This window comes from Falco naumanni, chromosome 1, assembly GCF_017639655.2.
Source record: "Falco naumanni isolate bFalNau1 chromosome 1, bFalNau1.pat, whole genome shotgun sequence".
NCBI classification, from domain to species: domain Eukaryota; kingdom Metazoa; phylum Chordata; class Aves; order Falconiformes; family Falconidae; genus Falco; species Falco naumanni.
Genome location: NC_054054.1, coordinates 50588817 through 50616215, shown reverse-complemented (window position 1 = coordinate 50616215; position 27399 = coordinate 50588817). Strand labels below are relative to the sequence as shown.

At 41.3% G+C, this 27399-nt stretch overlaps 1 protein-coding gene across 4 annotated transcripts in view; it reads left to right on the top strand.

Annotated features, from left to right (window-relative positions):
• The first annotated feature begins 425 nt into the window (after positions 1 to 425).
• Positions 426 to 27399, top strand: part of SORCS2 (sortilin related VPS10 domain containing receptor 2) — a 579012-nt gene continuing 552038 nt past the window's right edge. For all 4 annotated transcript variants that reach the window (XM_040593442.1, XM_040593423.1, XM_040593433.1 and 1 more), the window contains exon 1: positions 426 to 779. In XM_040593442.1, coding sequence (XP_040449376.1) covers positions 435 to 779 — 345 coding nt within the window. In that variant the 5' untranslated portion in view covers positions 426 to 434. The remainder of the gene's footprint in view (positions 780 to 27399) is intronic.

Genomic DNA, 27399 nt, shown 5'->3' with positions numbered 1-27399 from the left:
CGATAGTGGCAGGGGGCGCGCGCCCGCCCGCGGCGACCCCCAGCCGGCAGCGCGCCTGCCCCGAGGGGCAGCGTGAGTGCTGCCGAGAGCGCTCGGGAACGCCTGCCGGGAGCTCGCCGTGAAACTTCACACGCCGCGGGCTCAGCCGCTGCCGGGTCCTGCCCTGCCGCCGCCGCCGCCGCCGCTCGCCCGGGGCCGGGGCGGGCGTGCTCGTGACCCCGCGTGTGCCCGTGTGCGGGAGCCCCCCCCGCCGGCCGGCGTTTCGGCGCGGGCCAGCAGATGGCGGCGCCGCCCCGGCTGGGCGCGCAGCCCCGCGCACGCCGCTGCCGCGCGAGCCCCGCTCCGGTTACAGCCCTCCCCCGCCCCCGCCCTCCGCGGCGGTGTCTCCCTCCTCGCCACCTCCCCGCCTGTCACTACCACGCCGGAGAGCCACCATGGCGCACGGCGGGCCACGCGTGTCCGCCGCCGCCGCTCCGCGCGGGGCTACCCGCTGGCCGCTGTTCCTGCTGCTGCTGCTGCCGCCGCTGCTGGGCGCCGCCACCGCTCTGCGCTGCGCGGAGCCCTGCGGCCGCCCGCGCCCCGGAGCCCTGACCCGCGGGGCGCGCAGCCCGCCGGAGCCGCGACGCGGCGGCGGGGCGGCTGCGGGGGGCAGCCGCGCCAGGAGAGCATCCTCAGCGGCGGGCCGGGAGCAGGTCTCCCTCATCAGCACCTCCTTCGTTCTGAAAGGGGACGCGTCTCACAACCAGGCGATGGTGCACTGGACGGGCGAGAACAGCAGCGTGAGTACGAGGGGCAGTGCGGGCGGGGTTGGGGGGGGGGTCCTTGCCCTTAGCCCTGCCCTTACCCCTGCCCTTACCGTTGCTTTGCTTCCCCAACTTGCGGGGCGCAGCCTGCGCTCCGCCGGGCTGGCAGCGGCCGGAGCGCGCCGCTCCCGCCGGCCGGCCCGGGGCGCGGGGGTCCCCGCGGGCAGCACCCGGGGCGAGGGGCGCCCCGACAGCCGGTCAGGTGCCGCCGGGAGGCCAAGCGCCGCCGGGGTCGGGCCGGCCCCGCGCACCCTTCGCCACTTCCCCAGAAGTTTGGAAAGTTTGCGAGCGCGCATCTTGCGGAGGGGCCGGGTGCGCAGTGTGCGTCGCGCTGCGAGGAGGAGGAGGGTTTGGCCCCGGAGCGGCCAGGCCGTGTCCGCGGTCGGTCGGCGTGCCCTCGGGGCTGGGCGAAGGTCTCCGGGAAAGGAGAGGCAGGGGCCGAGCTGCGGCGCGGGGATTATCTCCTCCAGCTCCTCAGAAAGTCCCCGATTAAATTGTCGAGGTTTATCGATTCACCTCGATTCAGTCATCCCCGTGTAATCTTCCCCGCGCCGCGCTTTGCCTCCGCAAGCGCCGGGGAAAGAAAAACGCGAAACCAAAATCACATCAAGCGCAGCCCCGGGCTGGAGGGGGATGTCAGCGGCAGGGGCGGCCCCGCGGGGCGTCCGCCCGGTGGGCGCTGAGCCTCCGCCAGGGCGCGGGCAGGGCGCAGGGCTTCCCCCGCCGGGCCGGCTGCGGGGGCGGGGGGGATTCCCCCAAAGGTCGGGGAACCACGGCAGCTCTCCGAGGAGTTTTACAGCCTGGTCGATGGGTAAAAATCCTGCGCTGGGACCGCTGTTACTGCGTAAGAGCATCAGTGCTCGCAACTTTTTGCAGTTAAAGCGATGTGCCTTGCCTTTATTACTGAATTGTCTGGTTTAGACAGCAGCTCTCACGGTGAGCACTCACAATCTATTTTTAACTCATTTTCAGTTTCAGCTAGGCTTCATTTCTTTATGTATTGACCCATTAATGGTTGGGTATTTGCACAGTGTGTTTTCAGGGATTTGCTGCTTCTAATTTATTCTTCACTGAAACATTATATCATAACAGTGGGCGTCATAGGTAAATATTACATAGCACCTTGCACTGTCTGTGAAACTTCACAGACAGGAAAATATCATATATGAAGGCTCAAGATCAACTTTCTCTTGGAGGATTTTAGTGTTTCTGGAAAACTCTTGAGTGTTTTTACTACAGTTCAGCTAAGCTCCGACTCTGCTTGAACTTTGTGAATTTAGCATAAAGTTTACTTAAACTTGGCTCAGTTCAGAGAGCTGGTGTTGTACTTCTCATAAGCATGTGAATCATCCTTTCTGTAGGATCGCAAGTCCTGGGCTTTGCCTGTTTTGATAGGGGGTCACCCAGGATGCGGAGCTGCTAAGGTTCCCCTGGCGAGGATGCAGTGATTCCCTTGAGCACGCTGAGCTCTTGTGTTAATGCTCTTGTATAATCAGTTGTCAGAGCTGGAGTCAGCACGAGAAAGCTTGACACTTTCACAGGCGATTTTTGATTTGCTCAGGAAGGGAAGCATAAGATGATGGCCATTTTCTGTGAAAAGAAAATGTTGCAAATCAGCAGCATCAGCTGTTCTGATTCTGTCCTTCCTCCGTTTCTCTGCTGTTAGAATGCTGGCATTTTTTGTGGACAGTGTTTGCAGGCTGTTAGGACTACTTCCTTGAAGAATTCAGTATTAAAAAGTTGGCATATGTTCATTTTTTGACATAAAAGGCAAGTAACAGCTTTCATGCAAAGTACTCTGCACTCTAAAACGAATATAGTAGAACCTTGCTAATCCACTTTTATGACTAGTGGTCTCTCCTCGCCTCTCTGCAAAGATTTAATAACAGATGCTGCAGTGAGGGCTTGTATTGCTAAAATGTTATTATTTCTTCACAGAATGCTACAGTTCACTTGCTAGAATGCTACCAAGTAGTCTCTTCAAAAGCAAAGATAAATGGCAACTGTCAGAATAAATGAAAGTAGTCTTTGCTACAACTTAGTTCTTTTATGTTTGCTTAGTTACTGTCTACTAATTCAGTATTACAGGATACTCATTATGAATGCCTGCAGACATTCTCTACAGTGTTTACACATTCAATAAAAAATACTTTTGCAGAGTTACTTAAAAAGTAATGTTGCTTATTCTGCCTGCCATCAGGTGATTACCATCAAGCAAGACTAGATTTGAATAGTGACCCGGTAATGAAAGTTTCTTTGCTGCCTTAACCCAAACGAGAGCAGCCAGTCTTTTTGCACTCGATGTTTTACAGTATGTCAGCAGTTTTTTGCACCTTTTTTTTTTTTTTTTTTTTGTTAACGTTGTTTTATTGCATGCTTCCAGGAGAAGAGCTGATTTTAACAAAGGCTTCCAGAAAAAATGATTTGTAAAGACAGTCTGCAGAATTTTTTATTTTATTTTATTTTAAAGAAGTGGAAGACATACATTAAGCCCAATGGAAGCAGGATGGACTTAAAGCATTTGGAGAGAAATTTGCTTCTGTATGTATATGAGATTAAAATAACTGAAAATAAGTACCTGATCCAAAACATATTTAAGGTAGTCTGGAATGTTTTTTTGTTTATATAGATACATATGCATGTATGTATGTATTTATTTATTTTACTCTGGCTTAAATGTTTGGAGGTAGGAACACTAAGATCCAGTGCTTCTCAAACCTGGCAATTTACCCTGGGTTCCTAAGTCTATGGCAAATCCTGTCTTGCCCCAGAAGCACAGGTTTGAGCTGCGAAGCACTGTTCTGTCCCAAGTGCATTGCAGACAAGGGGAGGACTGGCATTCATAACAGTAGGGTTTTGGATCAGACCCTGTGAACCTCAGGAGGCACTAAGCAATCTTAAAGTGTCACCACGCACATTTGGCACCTCATTGGAGGTACTCAGCACTTTGTAAACCAAGGACATAAACTAGTTCCTTTATCCTTTACAGCTGCGTGGCTGAAAATTTGACAGTGATGAGCTCCAGATGACCATATATCCTCTTAAACACCTCACCTAGTAAAATAAATGAAGAAGAAATATGCAGTAGGATTATTCCTTTGAGCTCCACGATGGAGAGACAAATAACCATAAAAGCAGAGGGGGCAGCTGCCTCACTGAGGGATGTTCACCTGCATGAATAGTTCATTGAAAGTGCTACCATGGAGTACTCATGTGTGTGGATCAAGGGCAAGTAAATAAATCTGGAAGAGGCAGAGGTTAGGTTGATGTGCACATGGGGCTTTAAAAAAAATTATTTACTCCTGTGCCACAATAATAGGACCATGTGATTTTCAGTTGTGTGAGATGGCCTGAAAGCAGCTAAGGAGGCTATGAATTAAATTGGTCCTGTCTCGTCCCCCTTCTTTACTGTAGAAGTCTGACATGTACTTTATTATCCTCTCATAATGCCATTAATTTTGTGAATCACAGAAATGGTGGATTTGATAGCACAGCAGAGTATATGGTTGCACTGACTGTAAAGTAAGCTTGAATAGTTGGGAAGATAACTGTACACTTCCTTGCTGTGTCAAGAGAGAGCTCCCATACAGGGAGGTATGCTAATTGCTTCCTATTGTCTTCTCATTACTTCTATTTTTTACTCTAATAGTTATTTATAAATTCCATAAATGATAAGCCTGTCACTGACCTTTCTTGACAGTGGAATGAATAGTTAAAACCATCACTAGTGGTGTAAGTCTTGCAAAGCTAGTTTATCTCGTTAGTGAGTTCCTACAATTAGTATTTCTGCTCTCAGTTCCCAATGCCCACAGAGATCTGTTGTGTACTATTACTTTCAAACAAGAGCTCATGCAAGTGGAACTAATTTCCTTTCTAGTCTTAAAATATCATAAACTGAAGACATGACAGGTGGGTGGCGCAGCACACCATTTACTCTCGTAAGGGATAAAGACTGACATTTGTGTAACTGATAAATAACATGGAGCTGTGCGTTGGAATATATACAGGTAGTGTGCTTAAAGAATAGCCTCTTACTGTGTTAAGCTGCATATGTATGCTCCCAGATTTACTAACAAACTACTACCCTTTCAGATTTGGGGAAAACAGTGAATTGATGACAGCTTTAAAAACCCCTGCTTCTTCTTAGAAGAGACCTTATGGTCATCCCAGGAGCATTTTTTTTTTTTTTTTTTTTTTTTGTGTGTGTGTGCAGGTAAACAACTTTCTTTGCAAAACTATATTCTTTTTGACCCTACTGGAGAATTCCCATTGTGCATTAATACTAGCTGATTTAAAAAAAAAATATCAAAGGCAAACCAGAAATACAGGGAGAATGAGACTTGTATTCACAATTGATTTTGATTCATGGGCTGCTCTTCATGCTGTGTGCAGACTGTTAAAGTGTTGTGAACAGGACTTCAGCCAACTAGTTCTAAGTCTGAAGTTTCATGGTGCCAGTATTTCCTTTCTTTTGTTTGTTGTCAAAGTATTAAGTCCATGCAGGTACTTATTTGTCCAGTTAGTTGATGTCATGATCCCTCATAAACATGTAGCTCTTTGTTATGGAAAAACAAATACAAATATATACACATTTTTTTCAAGACTTAATATTTAGCGGCATCTTATGGGAAAGGAATGTTTATCACACATCTACGGAATTCGCTACATACAAAAATTTTAGCTGATGCAGACTTCTTTGTATTTGATATACAGGTAATTTGTTTAATTTAAAAAATACTACTCTTCGTGAGACAGTTTCACCATATATGATTTGTAGAGCCCAGTGATCCCTAAATGTATTATTCTGACAGATATTTTATATAATTGGTTTTCTGTTTTGTTCAGTTTGCAATAAATTGTGCTGAGGGTATCTATACAGAGCATTCACTTCAATATTACTGTAGCAGTATCTGTAATGGTAAATGTAATTATCTATCCAAACTGGGCAAAAGTCCATTTGTGGTAAGGTTTTGGTGCTGTTTCTCCAGAGCAGCCGGACTACTTTTTACGAAACTAAAGGGAGCGTGAGGTCAAAAATCTTGACAGCTCAGACCTTTGATAAATGGCAGATATATTGCAAAGTGAAAGGCAGATTTCCCATAGGGATTTTTGTTTTTTTTAAATTCCTTGAGATGATAGTGTGATAAAAAACAAACAGAAACCAAACCCAATAATTATATTTGAATGGAACAGAAGAATCCCACATGGAAAAGAGAATGATTTTAATTTGACTGAAGTAACTCAGGAGTTTAACATCTTTTTTCTTCCCCCACCCCCCAATATAAAGTTCATGGCTTACTTCATTTATTTGCTTCTATCAGCCTCTGTTTTCCCTCTCTTCCAGCCCTATAGCTTGCTAGTCTTGTCGATGCCTGCTGAGCTCTCTCCACATTTCAGCAAATTCCAGCTGCTGAAAGAAAGAGAGAGCACCTCTTCTCATCCCCTAAGTAGACACTTAAAACTGATACATACTTTAATTAGTAAGTGTGTGTCTCAAACATGCTTGAAAGTCCTCCTCCACACGCAGCCCTCCACACCTGCAGCCATACCTGGTCTTACCTGGTTTGCTGGTTTGACTGGCATTACCTGGTTTGCTTAGGAGCAAGCTACTAGCCGCTTTAGCTTAGAGTAGGTACTACTGTGCTGACAGTGGGACGAGCTCAGAGAGTTTGAATCTGGGAGGGAAATCTGGCAATGAACAGTAAACACAGACAACGGATTGAAATCCTGTCTCTGATACTGCTGATGTTATGTGTGCACAATAAACCAAATCTAGCTTAATAACAATCATTAGATATTCATTCAGGCTGTTGATAGCAGGTTCACATATCACAGTGGGAACATAATGCATTCTTCCCAAGCTCGACAGTGTTAGGAATTTACTGATACAGATCTTTGGAGAAAGAAATGAGGACATCCCTTTTGATTTTATTAAAATTCAATAGACTAGTAGAGTCTTTTTGAAAAAACAGAAAGGGAGAATGGTGAACTTTTCAGAAAAACAGTAATTGTTCTGCTAAAATGGGAAGTTCTGTAAAGTATGTGCCATTTTATGAATTTAAAACGTGAAACGGCCCAGATTACAGAAGCTTTTATGGCAAGCCCTTTGCGTGTCCAAATGAAATATTTTATGGTCCTGTCAATTAAGACCAAAGGATGTTAGCATGAGGAGAGATAATCTGCAGTACAGTGCAAGTGGAGTCCTTCGCGTTCCTGAAAGCACAACTTCATTTAAGCAAAAGCTTAAAGTATAGGTTGAAAGTAGTCTGCTATATATGACTGCTTGCTATAGCTCAGGATGAAACTTGATGACCTGCAACATTCCTTCAGCATTTTTATTCTCATAGTCTCACATTCTTTACCAAACATTCCCATCTCCAACACCCTGCCCCAGTATTAAGAATTTTAAACTCTTAAACAGGTCACCAATGACAAAACCCCTTTGGAAAGAAATAATGGATGGGATCCTTCCTTATGCCTTACTTCAGCCATCAAGTCTAGACTTCTGCAGTAGGAAGGAGGTGGAGGTGGTCCCTGGATTGATCTTTCCCCTGACAATCTTAACAGCCATGCTTGAGAAAGCCTGGATGATTTGACTTCTGCAAGCATGTATCTCTCTCCACTTATTGGAGAGGGGCCTAGATTACTAACTTTGATGAGAGACAGAATTTAAAGTTATTCCTAATCCAGATATCTGGAGTTCATTGCTGCTGCAGTTATTTCCTTCCTTTCTTCCTGTAACTTGGCTGTTGGAGTTTCAGTTATGGATTAAGACTCTGTTGCGGTGGGTATTGCACAACCCCAATGCAAAAAATGCAGGTGCAGCTCTAAAGATTTTATAATTACAGTTTTACCTACATACATCCCTGAGAAACAGAACTGTACGCTTAAAGGATGTACATTGACAGAGATTACACAAAGGTCCAAGTTTCAGTCCAAGGGCTGCTCTAACAGCTGTTCAAATATTATTTTTTTTCCCTAATGACTAATTTTTATTTTTCTATTCTAATGGAATATTCATATATAAGCAGTCCTGGGGGGAAGGGCCTGAAATTTTCCTTCCAAGGCAAAAGTCAATCAGGAGTTTAGAAACATGTCCACTTTGCATGTATGTAGGTATGCTTTTCTGTCTCTTTTTTTTTTTTTTTTTTGTCCAAATGAATAGATCTGCATTGTGCCAAGAAAAAGTGCAACAGTTTTAGCAGTAAGAGCTGTGAGTCTTTGTTCTAGCAGAGGATGCGTATTTCAACTCTTTGTGTAAAAGGGGGAGTTACACCCTTCTGCTGGTTGAGTAACCCCAGTGCTGTTGTGTAAGGGTGAGGACAGTGTCACCTCCTGCAAGAAGCTGTTTCAAAGGGAGTTTCCACTGTGCACTGTGAAATGCTCAGTGTTGTAGGTGTGTGCTGACACATCTGCTGGACTTGCTGGCTTTAGTATAATAAGTGGAGAAGTGCCATGCTTATGGATCCTATCGGATTTCATCAGCCCTGGGTGAGGCTGTTGTGGAAAGAGGAGAGATGCTGAGGCACCGGTTACTCGCAGGACTGAGAGTGAGTGTGCACCCTTGGCAGAACTGGTGATGCTTGGCGCAGCCTCATCACCATGTCTGCAAGCTCTGAAGCGGTGTTGCGATATTCACAATGATTGATACCTCAGGGGCATTTGAGGCTTGGCCAGATGTAGAGTGTGAGGTTCTGAATGAATGGCTGTTGGGTTAAATTGGAGCTGAATAGGAGTACCAAGGGACTTTGCCCGTTACCTCACCAGTAGACTCTGGGATAGCATTGGCATGATGTAGGCGATTTTGTGCCTCAGTTTCCTACCTGCAGTGTGAGTATAACGGTAATTCCCTGTGTCTTGGGATTGCCGTTGCTCTAAAAAAGCTGTGCACTTCGATATTAAAGTAATGGTTATCACCATAACATCTAAAAGAGACAGGACCATAGAAAACCACATCTATGGTTTCTTTGTTCCTTTGACTGTCTCACAGTACAGTCTAGGAATTAGAGAAGAAAAGGCTCTCACAGGTCATGCAAACTTCTCTGCTTGTTCTGATGTTTGTTTTGATCAGGGCTCCTTTTAATGTGTAGTCCAGTTTAATTTGAATGCCTAGGCTCTAGCACTTCAAGATCATTGAACAGACTTAAGGTTATGTGATTAAACCCATTTCCAGTGAAACTTAACCTGTATTTAATGTGGCTTTTATTCTGCTCTCATTTACCAGTATAATGAAATAACTGTGCTTCTTTCTCAGTGTTTGTACCTTTCATACTCGTGTAGACTAATAATTATTTCTCTGAACAACATTTATTTTGTTCTTTAATTTTTATTTTTTTTATAACTCACTTTTGCTAGCTCTTTAATTGCACTGTCTGGATAGGGCAGTACCTACATATAATAGTACCTATTATTTGTATTTGACTGGCACATTTTTAGAGATGTACATATGCACAGAGATTATTGTTAATTTCTGGCTTCCCTTTAATCACTGTAATGTCCTTGTGGTTATCTGTGTTTTCTAAAAAGAAAACCACAGAACAGTAAATAGTTTTGGAGGTTTTGTTTTGTTTTTCTTTATTTTAAAAAAGATAAGTTATAAAAGCACTTAAATAAGTTGGTCATTACCAAAAAAGCTAATTTAATGGTTTCTGTGCAGTAACATTGTTAAAAGTTTGTTCTAGTAAATGAAGTAGATTTATGTATTTAATGTTTCCCTCCCCTCCCGGTATACTTTATGAACTTTGTTTTTTTCATGGTCTTTGTAAGCTCACTGGAGCCATGGTAAAACTGTGTGAAGTATCGTAGAAGGATATTTGCAAGCACCAACTACTGTGGTGTGTCCTTATTCCTACTGAGTGGTAGGTTCATGTTTACTGGCCAGCATGTTCAGTTTTAGAACATAGCAAGCTACACTCTGTGAAAACACATATTTTGGTCACTGTTACTATCTATTCTCTGCTCCCCAGATTGGCAATACCACAGGGAAAGAGCAGTCTTAACACACACACACACACACACACATGCGTGCGCGCATGCACACGTACACCCACACACCCACACACCATGTATGAGCAAGATGTGTACTGGGGCTGAGTTGGTGGCATTTGAGTGCTTCTGTAATACCAATAAATAATAATGATGACTGAAGATTGAGCTGTTCCACCTGTAAATTCTAGCAGTGTGTAGCCTGGCCTCCTTAACTGAGCTACAGAAGAGGAAAGTTGCTTTTCTCAGGTATTGCAGAACAGCCTGTTTGTGGTTAATGCATTCCCATGCTTGCTTCCACCAGCAATTGTCACTGCAAGACAGATGCCCGAGGGGAGCGGGAGGGTGAGGAGTATGTTGGAATCACTCTTTGAGCTTTGGGCAGTGCTTCACAGTGTTAAATGTGACTGATTCTGAAGAAATAGTTGTTTATTCATAGAGAACACAATTGTATCACGGCATAGTAGGTTGCCATAAAATCCTCCTGGGTTCTCAGTAAGGTATTTTTACTGTGTTTGCTAGCAGAAAGATACCTTGTAACTTGCTCTTTTCAGAGGATTGGAACCACCTGTGAGTCTAAGGCATCTAAATCTGCAGCAGGACTTGTTAAATTTTGCCATTTATGGAAAGCAGAATATTATTTTCTCTGTTCTTTTATGCTCCTAGGTATAGTGTTGGGTGTTCAGCATAAGTAGGCATAGTGTCAACACAGGTAGAGATAAGAGTATAACCCTGAGAGAACTTGTGAACCCCTTTTGTATGGGTAGCTCATTTTTATGCATGGTTTTTGAACGGATCCATGGATGAGGCATAAAAATAGAAATAAACAAAATCAACACGTGCTAGCTACAGGTGGATTACTTTCTGAATGTATAGAGATCTTTGCCAATCAATTACTGCCACAAGGCAACAGGGACCCATCAGGATGTAGCACACATACACAGTGCTCCGACGTTCAGCCTGTTACAGAGACCATGAGGTGAACTCCATGGAGATTTGTAGCAGCAAATGCCTGAAGATGCCCAGGGACCTGGCTGGTGATGCTGGAGACCTGTAACCACATGCAGCTGGATGGCAGAAACACTGATGCTCTTTTGCCCAACTCACCTCAACCTGCAGTGATCACCCCAGTGGGAAAGTAAGTCAAAATCGAAGGCTGGGATCTGCCATGTGTTTGTACTTATGGGCTCTAATCTCGATGATTCTTAACTAAATAAACCCCAGTATTCTATTCCACAACAGGTTGGCATTAACCACTGTGCACTTTCTCAGCACTTTTTGGGGCCCTGTTGAAATAAGTAAGGGCTCAAATTAGATTTGGCTGCTACATATTAGTTTGTGGAGATGCTGTATGAACATCGTTCCTTCTGGCCTCTCTCATTTTAGCGTTGTAAACTGCACAAGTTTAAGTGATATGTACAGGACTTTGAAGTCTTAGGTATTGCAGTTCATCTAGTTAGAGCACAGAAGCCAGCAAGCATATGAACGAAAAAAGTTTTCCTCTCCCAGACTGAGATGCCCCTGCACAGGCATTAGGACTTTATCATAATTGCAGCTTTTGATGTAGAGGGCCATTTCTTACTTTGCTAATTTGTTTGGCTTTTAATCAGTCACTTCCTATATTTCCTTGCCTGTTACCCAACCACGTAATGGCAGGCGTATCAAAAGGTCTCAGCTGCCTTGAGAGCAGTCTTGAAACATGTTCTTTGCTCAGAGTGAGAAGTACAAACTGAACAGAAACTATGCAAAACATCTATGTTGGGAGTATGGTGGCTTCAGTGGGAGCTGTGTCCTGAGCACCAGTGACAGACTGTGGAATACTAACAGTGAACTCTCTGGTTGCCCTTGGCTGTGCTGGTGCTGGGGGTAGAGGACTGAGAAGCTGTTACTATTGGTGGTCCTGAGCTTGTCTCTTTCCCTGGATGAGGGAGGCTGATACTGGCAGAGTCAGCTGCAACTTGTTCCTGTTCTTTTTGAGGTTTCCCGGCCTGATAGGAAAAACAAATATGAAAGAATCCAGTTATTTTTTTCCTCTCTTGTATGTGACATCCACCGAGGTGCTGCTGAGGACATGCAGGAGGGAGGAGGATGTATGGATGGAGCAAAAGTGCCCTTATTTTTGGAGCAAACACCCACTATCAATGTTTGAAATTTCTCTTGGGTCATGGATATTATTATTAAATTCTGTCTAAAACCACTGTAAAGAATAGAAGCCAGAAAGTATGTTGCGCATCAGCTGAACAGCATTTTTGTAGCTCCATGAAACCCACTTTGTGATTCTCTGATTAAGTTCTTGGCTCCCACCAGCTTCCGTGAAGGAAGACGCAGAAGGAATGCATCCCCCTGCATAATAGGCTGAGCTGGCACCTCTGCTTAAAAACCGTAAGATGTAGCTCAGCAAACACGCTTTCTGTTCATAATGAAAAACATGTTCATTTCCATACAGCATCTCTCAAGGGCTACTGCGCAGAGAGCACTGAGGGCCACTAACAAGGTCTCCTTTTCCTTCCTTCCTCCTCTTCCAACTGCTTTAAAACAGATGGGTTTTTATAAAGTGGGCTACATTTAGAAGGCTTTGAACCCTGGTATTTCTTCTAACGATCTCATTGCTCCCGGAGAGCTCTTTTTTAAAATTCATTGTATAAGCACCTTCTGTCCTGTGTTCCATTTCTTTATTTAAAACACCCTTGGGGGAGAGGAGGGAGATGATTGATATCAGGCTACCATATATAATTTGTGTGAGAACTAGGTTGTTGGTGAATTATCAACATAAAATATTTCTTTTAGTTTAGCTAACTGCAGAAAAGCCACTTCTTAAACTGACAGTGGCACAACTTAAGCATTGAATGAAAGGCAATCTTCTTTGTCAGTGGGTGGACTTAGTTTGGTTCATCAGTTTGCAAGCATGCAGGCATGTTTGAGCTGCTTTTGTGTCTGCTACTGAGGCAAGAGATGTTTTACGAACACTGGAACCGCATGAAAAGAAGACTCTCCACTTCCTGTTTGAATCAATGTCCATATTATTGTGAGGGATTACATCTTGGCTCTAATGTTCGTGACTGCAAGGAGACTGCTCCTGAAGATGGGAATGTAAGGCTATAGAAGGATATAATCTTTATCTTGCAGAAACTGCCAGCAAGTCTGGTTATTGCATTGCTGCATTTTGTGAGGTATATTGAGGCTCCCTAAGGGAGCAGGACTCAGTCCAGCGTGATGTTTCACAGGGGTCGGTAGCTCAGAAGTCAAGCCCATTTTGATGAGAGCACTGAAATTCACATTTAGGCATAGACTGTGTGCCAGGAAATAATATAAAGAGTTCATAGTCTTTGATCCACGGTCTGTTGTATGTGGATGGTTTGCACAAAATATGCAAGCTTTTTGGGTTTTTTTGTAGGAACTAAATAGACTTGTATTTATTAACTGAACCTGATCACAGTCACTGTCAGCGAGAAACTCTGCTCCCCTTTAGGCAACTTCTGCATCTGTTCTTTGTTTCTGTTACTTTTCTGTCTGCTTTTTAGTATGTCTCATTCCTTCTCCCCCCTTTCTTTTCTCTGTCTCTGTGTGTCTCCTTTGTTATTCTCCCTTCATTTCCTTCTCTGTATTAAATCACCTTTCTCACCCCTGAGGGCTTAAATAGCATCATCTTCCCAGTTCCATCTGGAAAAAAAGATCTTCAAAGACGTTGTTAGTAATGACACAGACATGTCATCAGTCTGGGAGTTGCCATTCCGGTGAATATAGATGTTCACACTTGGTCACATGTTGTCTGCAGGCTTGGACAGACAGTACAGCATTGCTTAAGGAAATCTCGCATTCATGGCAGTATCTGTAGCTCTAGAGGGTAGCAGTAGCAGATGTTTATAAAAAACATTGTCCCCAAAATACATCATCTTAATTGAAACTGGCCCAGAAGCAGTGTATTTCACCTCATGCCCCCAGCCTAAAGCTGTGAAGTGATCTCTTAAACTCACCTAGGGTTAGTTTTGGATTGGGGAAATGAAGTAAAACACGCTGCTTCTGTGTCAAGCTTCTGGGTGAGTTTAAATGATCATAATTAGAAATGAAAGACTCAAAATCCCATTTCCAGTCATCCAATTCTGTAATCTGGACATGCCATCTAGTAAGAATTTGTATACTACCTGTCACTGGAATGACTCTGTTTCTTACCCAGCTTAAATTGAAAAATAGTAATAAGCTATTTCAGTGCTAGATTTAATGCATAAATGAGGCTTTGTGAGCAAAACACAACTTCTGAAATGTCTATTACAGTATGGATTTTATTATCTGGATTAAGTTCAGATAATAGTGCATGTAATTCTGATATTTGGGTGATGTCATTCTGATATGTGACTTTGCCAAGTATGCTTCGTTATTACTTTTTGCAACCTATAGGCAATGAATTCTTTTTCCTTTGAATAAATGAAATATTTGCAAGCAGTTACTTACTGCAGAAATTTAAATAAGTTTCTTTTGAAAATAAATGTAAGCTGAGGAGAGCAAAGACAGCCAATGACTGTGAAGCTGTCGTAGGAGGGAAACTGCAGCTCATATATGCAAGCTCTGTGGCTTTAGCTGAGCCTTGAAAACATGGGAGTCAAAAGCAGGAAAGTGCTGAGGTCTTGGTTTCTGGCATAGCTTGTTTCTCTGATGCAAGTGCACTTGCTGTGCAGTCACTACAGTTCATGGACTGAAGGAAGATGAACAGATTTAGAGTGCTTTTATCTAACGTGAAATTGATACTGTCTTATGGGAATGACTTCTAAGAAGAACATAAGAATGTCTGTACTAGGCTAGACCTGTGGATATCTAGGGAAGAGCATCAGACTCAGATGAATATTTTGTGATCCTTCATCAGACAGCTTTTCTGGCCAACAGCAGTTTGTGGCTCAGGGGTAACTGTAAAAGCTTTTCAGGTGCAAGAAACATACCTTGTTTATAAACATGAAAACTAGAGGGAAGATGAGCTTATATACTTAAATGCAGCAGCTAGCCAAAATTGCTATTACTGAATTTCTCTTGATTACATCGCCCTTTCCTCATGCCTAAATAAGTTCAAATTCTGGGGTCTGTTCTCTGAGTGACTTAAATTATGTAGATCTGTAGCTACATTTTAGAATTTCAGAACCATTTCTTAGTAAATTGATTTAAATAGTATTTAAATTCCAACAAATTGTATAAAATAACAAGTAGACCAATCAACACGTAATTTACAAAGTACTTCTTTTCTACTGTGAGTTTCTCACCAATCTGGGAATTTTAAGGGATACTATTTCTCTTGAGTGAATGTTGTTTCTAGAAAGAAATGCATGGCTAAAGTAGCTTTTAGATGTCTTTTTGTTTATATGGAATTTATAAAAGCATCTTTTTTGAAGTGTTAGGTGATGGTAATATCATATGGAAAAAGTACTAAATATCCTGAATGTTTTCCTTGGTTATTTAAAGTTGATTACACGTTCGTTAAATGGACAACCTCATCTGAGCCAGAATTTTAAATTCAAGCCATTATTCTCTTGGTACATAACCAATACAGTATATGTTCTTATCAACAAGTGAGTCTCATTTTTAATTTATGAAAGTTTACCTGAGAGTATTCAAATGTCTCACCCTTTCCAAGTATTAAAAAAGCCTTTGATGTCTCAGCATTTGACTTTAAAACAGCTGATCTTCTGGTGTGCTGTATAATAAAGTTGTTTTGATACATACAAGAAATTCTGCTTATTCATTCCAAGTTTGCTTGGCATAATTAGGTTTTAACCTAATAACTAGGTTTTTGTTCGGTAAAAATTGGTGATTCTGTTAAAGTGAAAATCAATCCTTTTCTCTTAAGTTACTTTAAGGCCAATTATTAAACAGGCATGAGCAAATTTCTTAGATTTTAAGAAGTGCTGAAGGTAAGTTTTGAAAATGTTGCTCATTCTTGTTTTTAACTAGTTCATGATTTTTAAATAAAGATTTGTAGTGCTTTCTTTTAATTTTTAATATTGGATTGAAGGGTACAAATGAAAGCATTCAATTATAATGGACTATCTATAGGGTCCATGGGAACCCATGCTGTGATTAGATTTCTCATCTGGAGTAAAGCAGCACCATTTCATTGACTTAAATTTCACCCATTATAGAAGGATTCTTAGCTTTGATTTGTCTCACAGTTAGTGGAATGTTCAGAGTAAAGGACAAGAAGAGGTGCAGGAGCCTACAAAATTGGGAAAAGTAAACAGAAACAGGTATTATATTTTAAGTATTGAATTCCACACTGTTCTTTCCTACTGTTTTTCCTCTTCAGTTTCTGTCCTAAACATTTCTATATTACTGAGTTTATCTAGAAAACCCATGCTTGTTAGCTAGAGCAGAGGTTTGTTGTTTTTTGCCTTAGTCGTCTTACTCTCTACCTGCCTTTCTGTGAACTGGTTAATTTAATCTTTCTAGCTGCTGTATTGGTTTGTTCAGCATCACTAGGGTCGGCATGTTACATATGGAAGGCACATCAGTGGAAGGAAACTAATAGCCCGATCAACTTACCATCACTGCAGATAGAGGGAAACCATCTGGCATGAGTGAATTGATTTCTGCATCAATCTCCTTGCACAGGCAATCAATTCAACAGAGAGAAACGAGACCCGAGTCCTCATCACTTTCCTGTTGTAGAAGGCTCCCTATATCAGAGTCTTATTCTTCTGAATTCACTGATGCACTCTGCTATCACTTAGCTATGACAGCAGTGGTACTCCATACAGTATCACTGAATTCAAAGCCTGTAAGAGGCAACAGCAGGCTACAGTGTGCTTTGGATCAGATCCTTGGGCTAATGCTGCAACTGTACTAGTGACTGTATTAGTTAAGAGGTATTTAAACCCTTAAAGCATTAGGAGGGATCTCTCATTGCTAACAGCATGAGGCTCATCCTGATAACAAAGCAGGAACGATTTTATTTGTATTTTTTTAGTATACCCAACTGCTTTTTGTAGTTTCTGAATCACATGCATGCTAATAATTCAAGAGGAATGACGCACAGTTTTAGTAAGCATCATTATTATATCTACATGAGGAAAACATGGTGCTTTTCTTCTCCTCCCTCTCTTTTTTGTTGAAGGAGCAGTAGTGCAGCAAAGCAGGTCTATTTTATAATAAAATTCTTCAGGGCACTATAATGTATAACTTAGGTAATGGCTTAAAAAGCCAAGTTAAAGAGAAAATAATTAGAAGCCTAATTTGGATTCACCCTTCCCTATTACCACTTAAAGATGTTGACTGTGGAGTTCTGTTACTGCTTCATTTAGCTTGGTGATTGCAATGACCTAACTCCTTGTGCATCAGACTGTTCTTGTTTGGATATGAAGTACGGTTTTTGTGTTGCTGGATCAGAGCATGTATTCTGGTACCATAGAATTAAGAGGAAATAAGCTGACATTGGCTTGCACAAGGGAACAGACTTGCTCTGCTTTGGTCCCAAAGGTGTCATTGATTCTATTTGCACTACAGGGTCAAATATTTGTATATGATATCATTGAAGCTAACAAAAGGTTGTCATGGGGCAGTGTTTATGTCACAAAATGTGACGTTTACTTGTTGATGGGATACAATGTTGATGGGGTACAATGTCAGCATGTCGTGGTGCAAATGTCATCATTTTGTGATGTGACAAATTATCCCTAAGGATAGAATTTTTAAGAGACCTTAACGGATGTTGGAAAAATGAATATTTTATTTGTGCCCTATTTAGGAACAATCAGAAGTTTAGAAAGCAAAGCTTGCAGCAATTTGCATCACTTTTCATTCTTGAAGGCTCTTTGCTAATGTCACAGACTTCAGTCATTATATACTTGATGCTTCCTTAGCAGGAAAATTTGTTGACTCATCATGCTTCAAGGCAGCTCCAGAGATGACAATTCTTCAGTAGCTAACATGTTTAATTGGACCGTTCTCCATTTGTAGCAGACTGGATTTTCCTATTTTAACCACAAAATAGTAGGACAATTTTAAAAGTTTCAGTCTGTCAAAACTTAGGTGCGATAGGAAGTAAGATAATTTTGTTTGTATTTGTTCTGTCCTTCATTCAAACCTTGTTAGAGGCAATTGTGAAGCATACCAAGCAGTGTTGCCTGTACCTTATCTACAAGGCAAATTCAGCTGGGAAGGCTGTGCTTTGTTAACAAAACTAAACTGAACCAGAAGCATATTTGGTATTGCAGTGTATTCCTGGGCAGTTCCCCTGGCATGCCTGAGACACACTGTAAGGAATCGAAGGAGAGCATGTTCAGTAGTTTACAGAAGACATTTTAAATAAAATTCAGACATGTAACTTGCACTAATATCAGAGCCTTTGAGAATGTTTATTTGGTTTCTTAAATATGAGGGGAGTATTCTGGTGAGAACTGAAGGCTGCCCGTTTTTCTGTGGAAATAGTAGATTTCTGCTTTTGTAGTAGTAGACTCAATGGAAAATCTGTTTGTCCAAGAACAGAAGTAAATCATAGATTTGCTGTACAGATGAGTGTTTCTGGATTTAATGATGAAATTTGGTCTTAGACAGACCTACTCATGCTTCAGGGCACCGATGGCATTCAGACTTAATTGGTCAAACATGGGTCCGAAAAGCAACATGTAATAGCACTAGTGGACAGTATCCTGCTCTCTCTTCCTGAATAGCTGTGTGCTCCTCCTCAGCTGGACTTCAGATGAGTGATTTTGTATGAAACTACTTTCCACTAGGTTTGGAAAAAGTTCTGATGAAATTTGTGCTTTCCAAGTCTGTATATTCTCAACTTTGTGTTTGCACAGAAATTTGGTTTTGTGTATGTGTTTTATGTGAAACAGCACATGCGGTTTTAGGCACTTACTCTGCTTATATAGTTTGTAGATTTAATGGAGAAGTTTGAGCTGCTGCTGTTTGAAAACACAGATAAATATAAATAAAGTAGTTTGTTCTTTTGTAAAATTTTCTAAGCAAGGCCGGATGGGCAGTCCCTGGATGGCTCCTTCCCAGGAGCTGGGGGAAGCCTGTCCACTTCTATCAGCTTTAACTATGGCACTACTGTCAGAGAACTGTGCTCATGCAGACTCTTCTTGCTATACTTGGCCAATATTGAGCTAATGCTCTGTGATTACACCAAGCCGTAACTTGCTGCTAAGGAAGAGAAATTGAATAAAGAAAAAGCATAGTGTTCGGTGGATGTGAACAGCGTTGAACAAATTTTGAACAGCTTTCCAATCAAGATATTGGACATCGGGTACCTTTTTCAAACCATTTCGTCTGGAACTGATCCAAAGCCAGTCTTTCTCCTGAGTAAATTCCTCAAGTAGGACATTTTTGCTCAGATTACCAACAGCATAAGCCTCCAGTAATTTCTGTGTCAGTTCAAAGACAGACTCCAGGTGAGTTGTGATTTCTCTGCAGAGAACTGTTAGTGGTTGCAACATGATGTGGTTCCTGCAGAAATGGCAAGGTGGGTCAGGTTGTTTTTGCATCTCTTGGGCTTCAGGAGGACCACTTCCGGTCTATGGGGCTGCCAGAGGCTTTCTGTTCAACCTTGAGCAGTAACTTGAATCTTTCTATATCTAAATGTAACATACGGAAATCTTGTTCTGCCTCTTCAGTTATAAGGCAACATCAAAGATCATGAAGTGTTTGGATACTTTGGAAATGTGTGTGATCATTTTACCACAGGTAAGCAGAAGGGAAAAGAGAGGCAAGCTTCACAAGAAAGTTTTTTTTTCTGATGTTAGTCTGATATAAGGGAATCTCATTTTACAGTCCCTTATTCAGCGTTTTCATGTGGCTTTACATCCTACATGATATTGCTTTTTAAATGCTGTCCTGTAAAAACAGTAGAGCATTATGAATGATTTTTCATTTACATATATTTTTAATGCCTGATACTTGCATTAGTGAAATATGCTTCTTACCAAACCACTTTTTATTTTGATATATATTTTTTTCTTTCATAATAACATCTACTTTAAAAATAATTGTGAAATTTTTCCTTCTTTAAATAATGTTTGGGATTTTAAAAATTCTTTTTCTCAGCTATATTTTTTTAATTTTAAGTTGGTAAGAGTTGTAAATTTCTTAGAATGATTGCCTACATAATAATTTGAAATGTGTCTGGCATTAGTTCTGTGAAAACAATCTGGATGTTCTCTGATCTGGATCTACAGAGCCATAAAATATATATGGCACTGTATTAAGTTTTATAATGCTCATTACTTCAATGTTGTACCTGTTGGGTAGAGAATCACTGAAGCGGATGAAAAGTATTGCTCTTTGAGCAGCAGAAATATTAGAAGTGCTTTTACATGGCCCCTTCTAGATATGAGTTTCACTGCAGGGTTCAGCAAAGAAATAATTAGTATTTAAACTGTTTGTGAAGGAATATGACTATTCCTCCAGAGCAGAAGAATTACAAATCAGTGGAGCGCTGCAGAATTTTTCTTTGGGCTAAAATAATTGCCATATGAGGTCTTCAGGATATAATGAGGGCTATCTGTGGTCTAGCAAAGTGAGCTTAAAACTTGATATAGTAGGACCCTGTTTTAATTCCTGAATCTTTCACATGACTGTCATTGTAATCTGGGGCAATGCTCTTTGTTCCTGTTCCAGTTGTTAGAGCTACATTAGCAATGTAATTTATGTGTCTTTAAAATTAACTGTGTCTTCATATTTAGTTACTTTCAGGGCCAATTGCTAAGCTACTTAGAAAACAAATTTAACCTGCCTGCTTTTTAATCACTGTAATCAGTACTCTGGAAGGCCTGGGATCTACATGCATGTTGTACAACATTGACCATTGTACTCCAGCCATGAGCTTCAAAAGGTTAAATATTTAGATAGTGTTACCTAACCTTCAGCTTATAATTATGGCCCTAATAAACCTTAATATTTGTCTTGATATCTTTCTGTTTTTAAAAGGGAGTTTTATTTATGATCTGTAGAAAATGCATTTATTTAATGATCATTGCATTAGCATTGGTAATGGTCCTGACGTGTTTAGTTTCAAAGGATACCTGCTTTGAAATTTACTGCAGAATAGCGGAAGTGCCACCATTCACTTGGGAGTGTCTAGAAGAAAGTCATGTTAATGTTTTAATTTTAGAATATGTCATTGTAGCATTCTACTTCTGTTACTGAAGTGCCAGTCGTTTGGTCTCAGTGGAGCTATACAGGACATGAAACATTTCTGTAAGTAACATGGTACAAAGCCATAAGCACATGTGAAAGTTTGTAGCAGGTGTGTAATTCCCAGCTCAGTTTTGCATGATGAGAGCTTGTTGTCTAGGTTTGGATGTAAGCAACTTCTGAGCGTAAAAAGTGGTGTGCGTGCCCCATTTATGTGAGCCACCCAGGTTCACCTGTCTATTGTATGGCTTTAGATGTGGTATATGCTGATTTTGCGTTCTCCCAGGTTATAGGCCTCTTAAAACAAACCCTCCAAAACTAGGGTTTTTAATTGGCTTATTTCACTGTACTGGTGCATGGTGTAGCTCTGTAGCCATTGCACTGACACAGTTGAAAGGGCAGCGGCACAGGCAAGGGGCTGAGAACAAGTGGCCAGAGCAGGAGGGAAACGGGAGCTTTGGGAAGGAGCTTCACTGCTGAATCAGTGTATTGTGAAACAGATTCCTTAATATGTAGCTTGCTACCTGTTTCTCTGGGTAGCAGTGCTGTCTTAAGCAGCCACAGAGTATTTCCAGACCCATACAAACCCTCTCAGCTAGTGTCGGTGTAGTTCCTTGTGGAGAACTGAACTGGAGAATTGATCGCGATAAGAAGAACCTGGACAGCTGGATTAGCCTGTTTTCTTTAATGTCTGATTTAAATCTGTCTTGCTTCAGTTTACTTCTTCCCCTACCTACCAGGGATATGGAGAAAAGTTTATTTCCTGTCTCTTTTCATCAAGCTTTAATATATCTGAAAGCCTTTATTATGCTTCTCCTATGTCTTGCGTTCCTTAGATTTAATAACCTCAGCTTCTTCATCATTTCCTTGCTGTTTACTTGGTGCTGCTTTTCTAGACCTCTCATCATTTTTATTGCATTCTTCCAGGGTCTATCCAATTAATCCACATCAGTTCTGTGATGCTCTGGCATGAACACACTCTTCTAACTGAGGTCTTCAGACTGCAGTAGAAGTTTCCTCTTGGAGACTCACAGTCTGCATGTGTCTTGCAGCCTCTTTATCCATTACCTTATGGTGCTATGCTGCTATGAAAAAGGCAGATGTTACTGTCTCATGATTCATTAACACTCCCAGCTCTTTTGCTGAGTGCACTTTGCTCTTGCCTATTCTGATTATGCGCACTTTAGTATTTATGCTCATTGACTGCAATCATTCTTGCTGAATGGCACATGGCCATTTTTGATCATTTTTCTAATTTGTGAAGATCACTTTGAGTTCTCACCCTGTACCTCAGTCTGTATGTTTCAGCTTGGTGTCATTCTTGGATTTAATAAGCATAGCCACTTTGTGCAGATGTTAAATAATACCAGAATAATGATGTGTTCCCTTGCAGACCCACTGGATAGAGAGAGTGTCTGTTGCCTCTCTGTTATCCCTAAGGCCTATCATTCTGATATAGGGAAGAATTAGATAATTTTGATAGTATTTGCTTTTCAGAATTTCAAACTGGACCTCACTCATTGCTTGCACACAGTTTGTTTAGTGATAGCTTCTGGAATTTGTCTTGGAGTTGAAGATAAACCGACTAGTTGGTGCTTTCCAGACTCCTCCTACCCCTTCTCTTTTTATAAAAATAAGTTCAATGCCTGTCCTTTTCTGCCTGTCTGGTATGCACCCTGATTTCCATTAATTCTTTAAGAAGTGAGTGAAAGAATCTCAAATTTATGGCAGTGTTTGAGAATCTGAGGATGATGTTTATCTGTACCTTATCTACTAGTATGTTTCTGTTGCTTTGTTCTTTGCTAAAATCACCTAAATTCTTCTTTCACCTTTCCCTGTCTCCAGGCACCTGTTATTTATCAATGCATTTCACTCACCTTTGCCACCAGCTTTGTGTGACCTTGTGGTAAAGTAGATGAGTGAACTGATTTGTGTAAGAGTAGTCATTCTCCACAACATCTTTCCTTGTCATGCTTTGCATGACACCTCCTACCCCTGTCTTAACCCTCACCCCTGTGTTGGGGGAATCAATGTGGAGAAGTCTGTATCCTGAAGTGACTAACAGGAAATTTTGGGAAAGGGTGTGTCCTGCTGTGTTCCTTTTTGAAAATATGTCTTCTGAGTAGCTTAGTTTACTGTATTGGTAAACTCCATGAGTTGAATTATTTTTCTTGCTGATTAAAATGATGTAGAAAGACAGTAATCTTTTAGAAAAATAAGAATTTCTATATTTCTGTGGCTTTTACTTCACATGGCAAACTCTGCTTTGAATTAGTGCATCTGTTTTAAGGCCTGCACAGAGTCATTCAGTTTTGCTTGCCATTGCCTGGATGTTCTTCCACACTGGCATATGGGCACACAGCATATGTCCCCCTGTGCCTCCTCCCACCTCTACTTCACTGCACTTTTACTGCTGGGCAGTCTCCTGGTCTTCTGTAATTTGTGTTTTTTTTTTTTCTTGATTTCTTCTTTTTGCTCTCCTGACACTACTGGCATTTTCTTTCTCTCTCCCTCTTCATCCTTAATTCTTCAACCTGCATGAGCTTCAGAATACATTTCTGGATTACAGACATTTATAGGTAAATTTTGTATGAGCAAAATACACAGCTGGTAAAAACAAGTTCTGTTAAAACCAGGGGAGCTGTGCACATGTATATATACTTATGTCTCACTTGAAATACTTTGTTGATTAAACTCATATTTAGTTTGTCCTCAGAAAATCATTGAAAAGTTTACAAATAATGACCTCTGTTGCCTTAGCTGTATGTTTACTTTTCTCTGTTGTTTTGCCATGTGGCCAATGTGAAATCCATGCTTCTTGAACACTACCTTACATGTTCCTTAGTATAATTTTGATTTTGATCTTGGCATAGGCATATAGGTGCTACGGTAAAGCAGGTAATAATATCTAGCAGATGTTAATGCATTAAACGTATGAGTTCAGAGGCAGGCATCTCATTTTTATTATTGTTACAGCACAGTTTTTGAGTGTCCCTGTGTCTTCCTCACCAGATACCTGGAATTTATTGAGTGGCTTAAATTCCTTCTGAGTGTTTACAAGAAAAAGTGACAAATGTGATTTGATAACATTGACAATTGCACAATTCCCTTCTTGCTGGTGAATCCAAAACAACTTTTGAGAGCAATATGAAATTAAGTTATGACCAAGACCAGCCACTGTGAGTAACAGTAAATACCAAACTCAGAGCTGCAGAATTTCTTACAGAGACATTCAGACAACAGAAGAAAAATAGCAGAATGTTAATGAGCTTTATGTCTACAAGAATTAAACTGATTTTTCAGGTAAACAGAAGTGCATAGCTTGCTGAACAGAACAAAGAAGAAACATTGCCGATGGTCCTACCAATCCATCACTACAGACAGTGTGTTGAGGAAAGTCTTTTGAAGAGTAACCAGTAGTAGAGGGGACACCAGTATGCAAAGTGTGTCTAGAAGATCTTTAGGAAAAGGTTTACAGAGAGAGCACTGGCTCCACTTGTCTAATAATCTGTGCTTCAGTAGTTTGTGATCCTACATATGTTCTGCTTCAGGCTAGATAATTAGTGTTGCCAGTGGTTATCACTTTCTGTGTAGCAACTCATATCTGTCCTGGACTAGAGGATGATAAGCTTTTGTTCCATCTAAAGGTTGCTGTGCATCCTCATGCCACTGTATATATACTACTTAAACAGTAATAATCTCTCTCTGGACTTTCTTGCTCTTGCTTTTCCGTGCCAGTGAGCATCTTTCAGGGTTTGAGAGAGTGGGTGATACATTTCGCTAGGGAATGAGGACTGTTAAGAGGAGGTCGGGCTATATCATGCCACAGTGTTTCTTTAACTTCGACAGACAAGACTTCCTGTCACCTAGGGAGCATATTTTAGACTTCCAGGGTGGGAAAAAAATGCCTGTGCCTTTGCTTCCTGAGGAATGTCATACAGGGCAATGCAGCATACAGAGCTTAGCAGGAGTGTTTAACCACTGGTCCATATCACACAGCAGATCAGTCTGTAGAGTTCCTGGTACCCTGATGATGGCTTGCAGAGAGCTTGTTTAAAGATGGTGCTCTCCCGGCACCAGTAGCTTGGAGGGGGCACCGGTATGTCTCCATGCTCCCAGTTTTCTTGGGAGAAATGTTTACTGTCACAGAATTTAATTGTGACTGACTAACGAGTAGAGGGAACAAGTGGGGAGCAGGAGGCTGTTATCATAATTTCTGATTGTAAATACTGCTTCAGTTTGTTTTTACTCTGTTTTGAATCCGAATCAATAAGTAATAAGCAACAAGGAATAAGCAGAAGTTATGAGTAAGACATACAGAGTAACTGAGCCCCAAAATGTTTACAAGATCACACTTTGATTTTTAAACAATTGCTTAAACAGATAGTTTATAGATAGAAGAACATTTCTTGAGTTTGAAAATGATTTATGATTTGTACAGTAATTGAAGTGGCAGTTACTTCATCACACTTAAGTTTATTGATTCCATTAATACATTGACCTCCTTTCTGCTGAACCACCAGTTTGAATGTCTGTGCTGTGTGGGATAAATCAAAAGGAAAAAAAATGCTATTTTCCTAACTATGCAGGACCAGGTTTTCTGCAATAAATAAATGAAAGCAAACAAACGAGTAGAAAATGAAAAATCACAGGTGAAGTGATGCTTTGAATCTCTTTATGTTTGATGGATTTTTTAAAGTAACTTTGTGTTTATTAGAGGTTGCCTTTTCTGCAGGTCAGTGATGAATGCTGAGTTTTCTTGCTCTGTTAAAGTGGCCATCATACTTATTCCAACAGTTTGTATAAACTGAAATCCAGAAGAATATGAAAATTATCATATGAATGAGAGAACAAGGCCAGCTGGAAAGTGATTCCTATATGACTCCACTTTGTATATTCTACATGTTAAATAACAGTTTCTACACTTTTATTTCCCCCCTGGAAGATTGCTCATAGTTGGGTGATGCTCAAAGCTGCAAAATAAAAATGTGGAGCGTTGGCATGTGAACTCAATGGGAGCTGAAAGACTGAAATCTCGCCTTGCTTGTGTTCTGCTGGGGCAGCAGCTCCCTCCTCCTCTGGCCTCTTTAGAGCAAAAGCTGCCTTCTGCAGTCTCACTCGGTCTTATCTCACCTTTGGGAAGATAGTGGCTTTCTGCACCAAAAAGTGCCAGGAAATTTGCCAGGAGCAAATGATCCTCCATCTCAGTCTGCCCTCCCTGAATACCTGGCGTCGTTCAGCTTGCGGCAGTTCCCCTGGACAGTGTGGTAGGAAAGCTGGTGGTTTGCCATGGCACTGAGTGCTCATCTAGTCCGAGCATGGCACTAAGGAACGAACATTTTGGCACTTGCTGCGTGTCCCTTAGATTTGATAGGTTTTCTGCTTTCTCCCCTTAATCACTGATGAAAGTCAGCCAGGCTGAAAGGACATGTTTTGCTCTTTGTAGCTGGGAAACAGAACAAAACAAAGTAAAGATTTGGCCCTTGGGATAACTGAAATGAGAATAACCCATCATTCTGTGGCTGATGGAAGGATAGTTAATATTTTTACCATTGATAGCATATGCTGGCCTAATGGATGTAAAGCTTCAAAAGCACCTGTAGGATATTCTGACCACTTAATCATAGAGTTCTGAAAAATAAAGGACTTATATGGAGCCTTGACTGTAATCAAATGGTATCAAGCTAACATTCAAGGTCTCTTAGCAGTACTTGGATACTGGTAGAAAAGGTATTTTATTTAGCAAAGTCATCTTAGGAGCATCATATTTTTAATGGCATGATTTGCGCTTGGATTACCACAAAGTGAGTTTTGACATGATTCCAGTAGCACCTTTTCATGGAATTTGGCCCAGGCATGCCGTGCTTTTGCTGGAGTGAGCCTGGAAAAGCTAAGGTGGAGAAATAGAAATTGGGAATTGTCATGCTCTTTCCAAAAGGTTTTTCATACAGGTTTGTTTTTCTCCTATTGCAAAATGGAAACCTTTGGATGCAGAGCCTGGTTCGGAGGCTGAAGGGATCACATAGTCTTGCATTTATTAAATTGCAATGTGAGTTGGGCCATATGGCACAGAAGCAGAACAGGGGGATTGTGAAGGGTTTTCTCCTGGGATCCAACTCTCTTTCTGTGACTACAGTGGATTTATTAACATTTTATGGTGCAGACATGCTCTGATGCTATACTGGGAAGTGCAGTATAGTAATCTGAACTGGACTGAATTAATTGCTTCTATATGACAACAAAGTCTTGGGCCATGTTATGAGGTTGGCCTCTTGTCATCTTTTTTGATTGCAGTTCTCTAAATTTGGACCATCTGTGTGGGGTTATATTAGTGGTGTTGCTCAGGAGTTTACAAGCTTTCTAACAGCCAAGTGGAAAGGGCATTTCTCATTATTGTACCGATGGCTGAAACATTAAATGCTTGTTGTTATGTTCACAAATGAGTGTACAGATTTTTGGCAAAACCAAGGAGTCAGATTCACTCATGCAGATAAAG